Genomic DNA, 11427 nt, shown 5'->3' with positions numbered 1-11427 from the left:
ATTGAAATTTAAGTCATATTTTAAAATGTTTTATTTATTATGCATTGACAAAAAGTCTTTCACTTTCACTTTCACTTATAGACTTGCCACAAGTTTTTGTAATGTCATAGGCTAGTCTACATCTTTTCAAAAGACTAATAGTTTAGCTTCATGGTCTCCGTTTGAAGCTTCAACAGTTACATTGACATTTGTGTCAGGAGGACAAATGAAAACATGCAAAATCAAAACTGCACCACTTTCATACCTTTATTATGAATAATCAATCGCGAGACGAATCCAATCCGTCGCACTTAAGTTAAAGAAAGCGTCCAGTGAAAACCAGTTTTGATCCAAAATGTGTTAACGCTGCAGTCCGTAACTTTTGGCACTCTAGCGGTTAATAAACAGAACAAAAAACGAAACAGGACATCCTTTTTGTTCCACTGGCAAATATAAATTCCTGCTTCTTCTTTTTTTTTCTTGCTATCTTTTGCCCATCATCATCAAACCCAGTCCTGCCGAGGTTCACCACAAGAGGTCACTTGCATCATTCAGTTACTTTCCTGACTGCTGAAATTAAATAGTGTATAAATTAGTCAATGGTCTGTTTTTTTGGTTTAACATGATACCTATTCAATGGCCTCGGTACTTTTTAATTTGACCATCATTTATCACAGAAACAGATCCTTGCTGCACAATAATACACTAGAAATCAAGAATGTAGAATACCTACAGTAAATAAATGTATTAAAATGCATTCATTTTATTTATCAGATTACTTGGTATTAAATGGATAATGTGTAAACAAATAAACACATAGGTAGAAATAATTGTATATTATTAATAAAGATAAAACATTAGTTTTAGTATGCGGTAGATTGATAACAGGAGTTTGACCTTTTGTCTCAGTGTTTGCACAACTGCAGCAATGATAGTAATAATCACAATCTCAACTGGAAAATGTGCTGTATGCTCATTTACCTACTGAAATGAGTTGAGACGCAAGTTATCAAGCTTAAAAAGCACCATAATTTAATCATAACTGCAGTCCATATTACTCACACAGAATATCCAAACTCTTGTCTTAAATCATATGATATATATAACATCTCACTGCTATATATATATATATATATATATATATATATATATATATATATATATATGCATACAGCATCTGACAGCATCTGAGGATTTGTTAAATTAATCTATGCTGATTTTCATGACAGGACGAAAAGATGACAAAAAATGTCCTGATGCAAGAAAATTTTAATATACAAAAATATATTTGTGTATATTAGAATTAGATATTAATATATTAAAACATAAATAAAAATCAAATCAAAATACATATTTTTAGAAAATCGAATTATGAGCATAATTAATTAATTTTCATTATGCAAAATGAAATTTCCGATTATTTTGGTAATTATGGGGTGAGAAATTACATTTTCTCATGAGATTCACCCTTATGTATAGTGCCACAGATTCTTAAACAGAAAACATTAAGTCATAAAGGATTGTGTGGGTAAGAAAATTATGACAACATTTTTGTGTGAACTACCTTTTTAAGATACTGATGTCTGCGATTACATAAGAGTATACTGAAAATGTCATGTTTAATTAAGCTCTAAATATGTCAATGCTCCTATAAGTATGGATGACTGATATGAAACTGACGTTTCGACACGATGTCGAGAACCAGAAGCTAAACACTGCTCTGAATTGTGATTTGAAACATTCATGTCATGTGACTAAGGCGAATCAAAGCATCGGGTTGTTTCACAAGTGTTTCGAGACCCGAATCTGCACTTGATCGACAAGTTCGGGAACAAACCACACAGCCGCATAGTCTTAACTCACTGCAAAGTATAAAGTGTGTCAGGATATGCACAGGAGACAAAGGTAGGTGAATTCAGAACACAGTGTTGATTTTGGTGATTCAAGTGCACGGTGAATACTTGTGTTTCAAGTGCGGGCAATGTGATGATCACAGGATACTGGATCATAGACAGGTGAGTACTTTCATTTCAGGAATGTCACAGCCACAGTCATAGATTGCTCGTACACTTTCTCTTTCCTTACAGATGCAGAAGTTATTTCCAGCTCGGGATAAACACAGGAGACTAAAGAGATCATTGGATCACAGATAGCAATAGAATGCTCCGGGGTCCTGGGGGCAGTAGAACAAGGACACAGGTTAGTGTTTCAAAAGGGTAAGTATACTTAACATATTGTTGGTCATGATGCATCAGAGGCTCAGGAGACAACAGCGTATGGTCTGTTCCTGTTGGAGGCTTGACAGTGAACTGGAGTTGGGGTAAGTGTTTTTATAGTGCCTTGATAAGATCATTAATGCGGAGCAGGTGCGGGTGATTAGAACTCAGGGGAGCGTGAGCGTTGTGGATTAGCTGAGACCGGGTTTGCCAGTGTCGTGGGGGTCTGCCTCGGGTTCGCGGAGCAGGAACTCTGTGAGCAGATTGGGGTCGAGTATATCTTGACGAGGTATCCAACATCTTTCTTCTGGTCCATAATCTTTCCAGTTCACTAGGTATTCAAGCCACCCACCGCGAACGTCGGGAGTCCAGAATCTCCCTCACTGTGTAGATGGGCTCAGCGTCAGTGGGTGGTAATGGGGGGTTGTCGTCAGGGACCGGGTCTGAAGAGGGAACAGAGTGATGGGGATTTAACAGAGAGACATGAAAGGTAGGGTGTATCCGGTATTGAGCGGGTAGACGGAGTCGGTAAGTGATGGGGTTTATCTGTCGCTCCACTGGGAAATGTCCTATGTATTTAGTAATTAGTTTTTGACTTGGTTGTTTTAACCGAATATCCCGTGTTCAGAGCCAAACCAGCTGCCCAGGTGGGATTTTGGCTGCGGTGAGTATTAGCAAAGCATTGGTGACAGTTTACTGCCTGTTGGAGATGGTGATGTGCCTTGTTCCAAACCCTCTCACTTTTGCGGAACCAGGTGTTCACTGCGAGGGCTTTGGATGGTTCACCGGACCAGGGGAACAGGGGAGGTTGGTAGCCTAAAACACATTGAAAAGGGGTCAGGTTGGTGGATGACTGTCGAATTGAGCTTTGTGCATATTCTGCCCAGACTTAGTAACGGTTCCAGAGGTTCTAACTGTGATGACAAACAGGTAGAAGGAATCAACGGATGTCTTGGATTCTGCACTCTGTTTGTCAATTTGTTTGGGGGGTAGTAGCCAGAAGTGAGACTTATGGAAACATTGCGGAGTGCAGGGAATGACCACCATACCCTGGGGTCCTTGGTGCAATATGATATCTTCTGGGATATCAAAGTTACGGAACACATGTTCAAACAGGAGCTCGGCTGTCTCAAAGGCTGTGGGTAGGGCTTTCAAGGGGATTAGTTTACATGCTTTGGAAAATCTGTCTATGGCTAACTAGGATGCAAGTTTTACCATCTGAGACTGGGAGATCAGTCACAAAACCACTCCAATGTAGGACCAAGGGCAATGTGGAACTGGCAAGGGATTAGTTTCCCGTGTAGTAATTCCTGGACGTCTTCCTGCATTCTTGGCCACCAGTAATTTATGTTGTAGTGTGGTAAGGGTCTTACTGACCCCGGATGACCTGTTCCTATGGAGGAGTGTGCATGGAAGGTGAGGGTATGGCAGTGATCTTCATGTACATACACCTTTACGGGTGGCACGTAGGTGGGATGGGCAGGTGTTGTGACTTGTTCGCGGAGCACTTCATCTAGATCCTACTGGATGGGGTTGATGAATAACTCGCTGGGCAAGATGGGGCTCTGGGTTCTTCTGGGGTCTCCTCAAGGGTGCTGAGGTGGGATAGAGTATCAGCTCTCCTGTTCTTGGATCCATGGATGGTAACTATTTTTAAGTGAAACCTGGTAAAGAATAAGGCCCATCTGACGTGGCGAGGATTGAGCATCTTGGCTTCTTTCAGGTATTGGAGATTCTTATGATCTGTTAGCATGAGGAATGGTTGTCTGGCCCCCTCAAACCAGTGTCGCCACTCTTCCAAAGCAAGTTTTACTGAAAGGAAATCTTGATTGCCAATATCTTAATTTCTCTCGACTGGGGACAATTTCTTAGAGAAGCCGGCACATGGCATAGGCTTGGCCGTGTTCTTGGACTACTGGGACAGGATGGCACTGACACCTGTTGTGGAGGCGTCCACTTCCATGATGAATTTCTTCTCTGGGTCTGGATGTTGGAGCAATGGAGCTTTGTGAAGGCGGTTTTTAATGTTTGGAAAGCCTGCTCAGCTTTGGGGTTCCACTGTAGTGTCCTTGGTTTCCCTTGTAGGAGAGACATGAGTGGTGCAGTCATCATACTGTACTGGTCGATGAAGCGGCAATAAAAGTTTGTGAAGCTCTGAAGTTCTTTTATAGATGTGGGTGTTGGCCACCAAGTATTTGCCTGTGTTTTTCCGGTCATCCATTTTCACTGATGTGATATCCAAGGAATTCGATGGAAGTTTGATTAAAGACACATTTTTCAGCTTTTCCAAATGAGGACTCTCTGAATCGTTAAAGCACTTGGGAGACGTGACTCTGATGATCTTCTGCATTGAGAGAGTAAATATGTATGTTATCTATGTAGGCGAGGGCAAAAAGGTTCAGGAACTCATGGTGGACCTCATCCATGAAGCTTTGGAATACTGAGATGGCGTTTACTAGACCATACGGCATTACCAATAATTCATAGTGCCCTAGGGTGTGATGAAAGCCGTTTTCCACTTGTCTTCCTTTCGAATTCTGACCAGGTTGTATGCACTCCGTAAGTCTAGTTTGTTGAATATATACGGGCATCCCCGGAGCAGTTTCAGAGAGGATGGGATCAAGGGAAGTGGATAGCTGAATTTCACCGTTATCTTGGATGTATTGCTTTTTCAAAGCTTCTCCTACATATTCTTTCATTGCATTCTGTTCTGGGATAGACAATGAGTAAATTCAACCCTTGGGAATGGTCTCTCCAGGAACTAATTTGATAGCAAAGTCCCAGGGTCGGTGTGGCGGTAGCTTGGAGGCTGCTATGGGGTTGAAGACGTCTGCAAAAGAGGCATACTAAGATGGAACATTGATAGACAGGTTCTCTTTGGGACTCTCAATCGTTGTGGAATTTACCGACATGGAAACAGGATGGACATCGACTGATTGTGTGGGACATGATTTCTTAGTGACATGGCAACCCCACTGTAGAATTTTCCCATGGTCCAATATATTGTGGGCTGATGTAGGATAAGCCAAGGGCGGCCTAAAATCAGTTTAACTCAGCTATAAGTGAGAATGAATGGTGTGAATTGATCTTCGTGGCTATGTTCAACATGATTGGTGCTATCTGTGATGTCATGTACCCTTTATGGATCATCTCGCCAGTCACTGCATAGATGGAGTATGGTTTTGTGGTTCGGGACCTTTGGAGGCGGTGGGTCTTTATGAATTTCCCTGAAATTAAATTGCCAGTCGATCCTGAGTCAACAATGGCGGTGGCTTCAACATCCAGACCTCTAAACCTCAGATTCACACATATGGTTAGTGGGATTGATACGGAAGGTTGAGGAAGAACCAAACTCACCACTAACCGTGGAGGACGAGATGGACGGGTGCGTATAAAGAGTTCTCCACTCCCACAGTATAGGCATAGTCTGAGCTCCCCGCCGACAGTTTCGCTCTTCTGGGGACAGACGTTGGGAATCCACTTGCATCTTTTACGGTTTTGGCTCAGGGGTTTTCTCAGGTAGGTTTCGGCAAGAGCAGTATCTGGGGTGTGTGCTTCCCGATAACAGGACTGGGATGTCAAGTGAACCTCGGAGGGCTTGTTGCATGAATTTCTCTAACCCCAGATTGCCATCATATATAGCAAGTTGCAGTCGGAGTGCTGGGTTTAGTCCTCATCGATAAACTGTTAGAAGAGCTTTCTCATTCCATCCACTCGCTGCGGCCAGAATTCGAAATTCAAGGGAATATTCAAAAACAGTCTTTTAACCTGTAACCATAGAGTTTCGGCCCATCTCAATGCCAGTCCAAAAAGTTGCTGTATAATAAACATGATTTTCAATCTTTCCGTAGGATATGGGTGTATGTGTAGCTCAAGTGCGAGAGAAAAATGTTTATAAAAAACCCATTGTAATCTTCTTCCTGACCGGATAAGGGTGCTGGTCGTGAGAATTCAGAGCACAGTGTTTATTTTGGTGATTCAAGTGCATGCTGAATACTTTGTGTTTCAAGTGCGGGCAATGTGATGATCACAGGGTAGTGGATTGTAGACAGGTGAGTACTTTCGTTTCAGGAATATCACAGCCACAGTCACATATTGCTCATACTCGTTCTCTTTCCTTACAGATGCCGAAGTTATTTCCAGCTCGGGATAAACACAGGAGACTAAAGAGATCATTGGATCACAGATAGCAATAGAATGCTCCGGGGTCCTGGGGGCAGTAGAACAAGGACACAGGTTAGTGTTTCTAAAGGGTAAGTATACTTTATGTCTGGTTGGTCATGATGCATCAGAGGCTCATGAGACAACAGCGTATGGTCTGTTCCTGTTTGAGGGTTGACGGTGAACACTGGAGTGTTTTAATAGTGCCTTAATGAGATTGTTAATGCGGAGCAGGTGCGGGTGATCAGAACTCAGGGGAGCGTGAGCATTGTGGATTTGCCTGATCCCTGACAAAATGAAGTTAATGCAGCAGAACAATTAATATATTAAAAATAAAATATTTTTATGTAAAAAAAAATTCCAGGCGTTGTGGCTTGATGTCTTTTATTAATGTTCATATTTTTCATAACCAAAATATCATATTCACAAAGAGTTGATCCACTTGTCAGAGAGATGTTACAACACATTACAAGAACAGAACTTTCAAATATATATTATAATCATATTTAAGCTTCACCCCAGATTCAAACTTAAAATTAAAGGTTCTGACAACATACCAGTTGTGCACACAAACCACTCTACCAACCCAAACTGTATAATGATGAGCACAACATATATGTTATACACTCACTGACCACTTTATAAGGTACACCTTGCTAGTACTGGGATGGACACACTTTTACCTTCAGAACTGCCTCTGTTTAGCGTACATAGCGTACACTCATCAGAGTGTCTTGATCTGCATCCCGTCCAGGTGCTTGTATACCCATTCTTCCACATCTTCTGTACTTCAGCACAATGATCAGCACAATGATGATCACGAACAAAATCAGGGCTGGGACCAGAATGTACCACATGTGTCCGAACTCCACTGGTTGATCTGAGAGAAAGAATTTATGATGAGATAAATGTTTATGTGAATTTAAAATTGCATGTTATAGTTAGTGCATTAAACATCACTTCAGTCAACTTGAATGAGTTTGAGTACCTGTGTAGTTGTGGATGTCGCTGAAACGGGAGAAACCGTTCCCACAGTCCCTCCGGCATCTGTACTCTCCTTCTTTCTCTACGTTAATAGACTCATCGTTTTCAGATCGTTTTTCGCGAGTGAATGGGTCATTAAAGGGTGTGTGATACCAGTGGTAGGATGTGCAGCTGGCAGGACAGTCAGGACAGGAACACTTCAGACTGTTAGCAGATGCTGAAATCACTGCAGCAGGAGGTCCACCTGTAAAACACAGAAATATGATTTACAAACCCGTACTGTGGGTCACTGATGATTTCAGACGATTATAGTATTACAGTTTACAGTATATACAGTGCTATTTACACAGTGCCTTTGTTTTTTACTAAATTGTAACTGGTCCAAATTAGGCAGAATAAAAAAGAACGAATAAATTTTTGTCCCCCTTTATTAAAGCAATAAATCAAGAGAGGCTGTGATTTTTACAATGGGTGAAGGTTTTTAGGCACAATGCAAATTTACTTCGAATTTCAAATGTTTCTATTTATTACACAATTACTATCAGATGTTTTTGTGAATGTGTATCTTTAGGGATTAGTAATATGAGCGTTAATTATGTTAATTCTGTTTTGTATCTCAGCATTTTCAGGATCATGTGCCACCAGTTAAGATCATGGGATAAATATGCTTAAATGTATAAGTTCTGACATATTTAGAGAGTAATTAGACTGATTTAAACCAATAACTGATTGATTGAAAGTACTGACTCATAAGAATCATTTGTTCATGAACTGGACCATGCAGGTCGTGTAGAATCCTTGTTTTTGGGCGCAGCCAGTGAAAACAATGAAAGAGAAAGATGTAATGGTTTGCTCTTTTAATTTTATGTTAGATTGCTAACTTTCATTTACTTAACATTTTAAATATTGTTATCAGGATCTTTATTATTAATTTATTATTATTATTATTAACATTATTTATATTGTTACAAATAGTACTGCATGATATTCTTACGTATGTTAAAGAACACCGTGGTACCATGTCCAAAAATAAAGCAGGTACTTTCTTTAGTTAGTATATGCAGATGATTGTTGTTGGTTTACCTATAACTTTTAACTCCTGAGCATCAGCATCTCCGTCCTTCATTGCAGCTTTTGCACTGATGTGTGTGTACCTGTAGGTGGCGTGGCAGCTGTACATGCCGTTATCACTTTGTGTGGCATTGGTGATGGTGTAGGTGTCTTCAGGTGAGCTCTTTGGGAGTGATTTATTATTCTTATAGAAGACGGCCTTGTCCAGCTTTGGTTTACCCCAGACTTCACATCTGAGGGTCAAATTCTCCCCCTTCAGAGCAGGAACGGCCGGAGGAACCAACATCACCATGAGCTCTGAGAAACACAAACACAGGTCAGACTGCACATGCTGCTGAAAGAAACCTTCATCTAAACTTTTAGCAGATTAAATTTGTTTTAAAATTGAAGTTCTTTGTATATATATAGTATTAATGACATCATGTTGCACTCACATGCATATCCACATTTTTGGTTTCTCAGTCCATTATTAAATTTACCGTATGATTCAGATGATTATTTTGATATGTGCAGTTATCGTGAAATTTGGATTCATACTTGTCAAGTATAGATGTTAAATGAATTATAAGAGCATTGCCAGACTGATGGGAACTAACTGACATAACTTATGAAAGATAACAGTCTGCATAATGCAATTAGAAGTGGACTACAAATGCAACAGAAAATGAAGGTTTTTGTTTTTTAAGTGGGCTTCAGTGTTGCTTTGGACCCCACTGCATTGTTTTGACATTTATTGTATCGACAAACCTCAAAGTACCGTTTATCTACACACAAATGATCTGAAATACAACAGGAAGTGGAGTAATGAGTAACCTGTCATTTTCAGCGTCACTGCATTGCTTCGAAGAACTGTTGTATTTTTCTTGCACCAGAAAGTGGCTCTTTCTGCCTCCTTAAATTCTGCAAAAAAAACAGCTCTCTTCATCTCCTTATTAATATCGAGTCCTATAGCGAAGGTGTTCACTCCCCTCAACACATAACAAATCCAGTTCTCCAGATCATCATCATCCGTCTGAAGCACCAGGTTTCTTCCTTCTCCTTTGGTCATCACAGCACCTCCAACAGATGGAGAGAGCTGAGCGTGAGGCTCCAGATCTGAGAGAGAGAGAGAGAGAGAGAGAGAGAGAGAGAGAGAGAGAGAGAGAGAGAGAGAGAGAGAGAGAGAGAGAGAGAGAGAGAGAGAGAGAGAGAGAGAGAGAGAGAGAGAGAGAGAGAGAGAGAGAGAGAGAGAGAGAGAGAGAGAGAGAGAGAGAGACTTTTGACTTTTAACCCCCTTTTATTACAAAATATTCAAGGTTTAGTTAAACCTTACATAGATTAAAAAGTTATTTAAAACACAAACATATGATAATAAATAGCGCAGAAAACAAGGCAAGGCAATAGCACAATTAAATATACATTTGCAAAAACACCATCAAAATCAGATTCACATATGCACTGGTTAACTCCCCAAATGTGATTGAAAGTCTCCAGGTCTTTAACCAAGGAATAGTATGCATATTCCACCTTTAATCTAGTTTTAATTAACCCTTTTAAAATTAACATTGCATCAGTTGACACAGCATTATTTATTTTGCTTTTACGTGAAATCCATATTCCCATTTTTGCTTGCCCAAACAAAAAATTAAGCAAAACATGGATCTGCTTTCTGTTTCTGTTATACTTCGGTCCATATATAAATAACATGGGTGAAAACACTTCTCCCAAAACAGTACACCATTCTTCTAATTGAGAAAATAATGGCACAAGCCTCCCACATTGAAGAAATAAATGAAAAACAGTTTCAGTCATCCCACAAAAAGGACATCCCTCCTGAACCTGGGGATCGAGGTGTGCTCTGTATCTGTTTGTAGCTATTAACCCATGCACAACTCTCCACTGAAGGTCTCCGGACCTTTTTTCAATGGGAGGCTTATACAAGGCCCTCCAGCAACCCTTCGGGGAAGAGCCTGATCCGAATAGCTCTTGCCATTTCGACTCTTTAACTCCTCCTAAAGACTGAGAGTGTGAAACTTTTACACATGTGGCGTACAGTGCTTTCTTCTCAGTTTTACTGAAACCGTTCAGTTTAGGTGTCTTGAAGGTCAACAAAGACCCCTCCTTTTCTTCAAATATACCCACATCCGGAATTATTCTTAGTTCAGGAAAAGTTAAGTCCATATCTTCATTTGTTTCCACACTGCGTTTAAAATCTGTTGATAGGCTCTCGAGAATTTCATTTAGCAGTTTTTGTGTCCGACGAATTGATCTTATTCCAATCTTGGAAGCTAGCATTTCAGGAGTCATCCATCCATCTGAAGTTATTAAATGTCCAATCTTTACAACTCCTGCAGCCTTTAAAAGATTCCTCATCGATGGTGATTTTAGGATCGCTGACTCCACCATAGAATTGTATATTAGGGGTTCCTCCCTTGACCAGTGACCCCCCTCATCCGTGATGTCTCTTGTGATATTAAAAGTCCTCCAGGCTTTGAACACTGAGTGATAAAAGGAAGTTAATCCAGTCAAATCAACATGTTGAATGTCCAGAAGAAACAATTGTTTATCCAGCCCCATCCCTCCTGCTCTTCTAAGGAGGGCAGAAGCTACTCCAGACCAGCTTACATCCATTCCGTAGAGAAATCTTTTTACTGTCTGTAGTCTGAAAGTCTTAATTCTGCTTTTTACATCCACTAGTCCTTGTCCACCTTCTTGTCTGGGCAGAAACAAAGTTGATGCTCTTATCCAGTGGTTACCGGACCAAAAAAAGTCTGTTAAGCGTTTTTGGATTTTACAACCAAATCTTCAGGAGGTTCCAGAATGTTCATTTTGTGCCATAGCGTTGAGGCTACAAGGTTGTTGCAGACCAGGGCTCTTCCTCTATAGGATAACTGGGGTAGCAGCCAATGCCAGCAAGACAACCGAGCACACACCTTCTCCACCAGGCCCTCCCAATTCTGTCTCTTATAATCCTCCCTTCCTAAAAACACCCCCAAATATTTTAACCCAGATTTTCCCCATTTTAAATTACCTGGGA

The 11427-nt window shown here is 40.6% G+C and overlaps 1 protein-coding gene across 1 annotated transcript; it reads right to left on the bottom strand.

Annotated features, from left to right (window-relative positions):
* Positions 1–6727: 6727 nt before the first annotated feature.
* Positions 6728–9564, bottom strand: LOC113097139 (uncharacterized; the record flags this gene model as incomplete). The annotated part of the gene is made up of 4 exons (XM_026262337.1): positions 6728–7236; positions 7345–7584; positions 8424–8708; positions 9225–9564. Coding segments are annotated over 4 exons (1044 nt in total), but the record flags the coding sequence as incomplete, so codon positions are not given.
* Positions 9565–11427: the final 1863 nt, after the last annotated feature.

Source organism: Carassius auratus, unplaced genomic scaffold (genome assembly GCF_003368295.1).
Source record: "Carassius auratus strain Wakin unplaced genomic scaffold, ASM336829v1 scaf_tig00216114, whole genome shotgun sequence".
NCBI classification, from domain to species: Eukaryota; Metazoa; Chordata; class Actinopteri; order Cypriniformes; family Cyprinidae; genus Carassius; species Carassius auratus.
The sequence above is the reverse complement of the archived record's forward strand: the minus strand, read 5'-3'. Positions and strand labels throughout refer to the sequence as shown.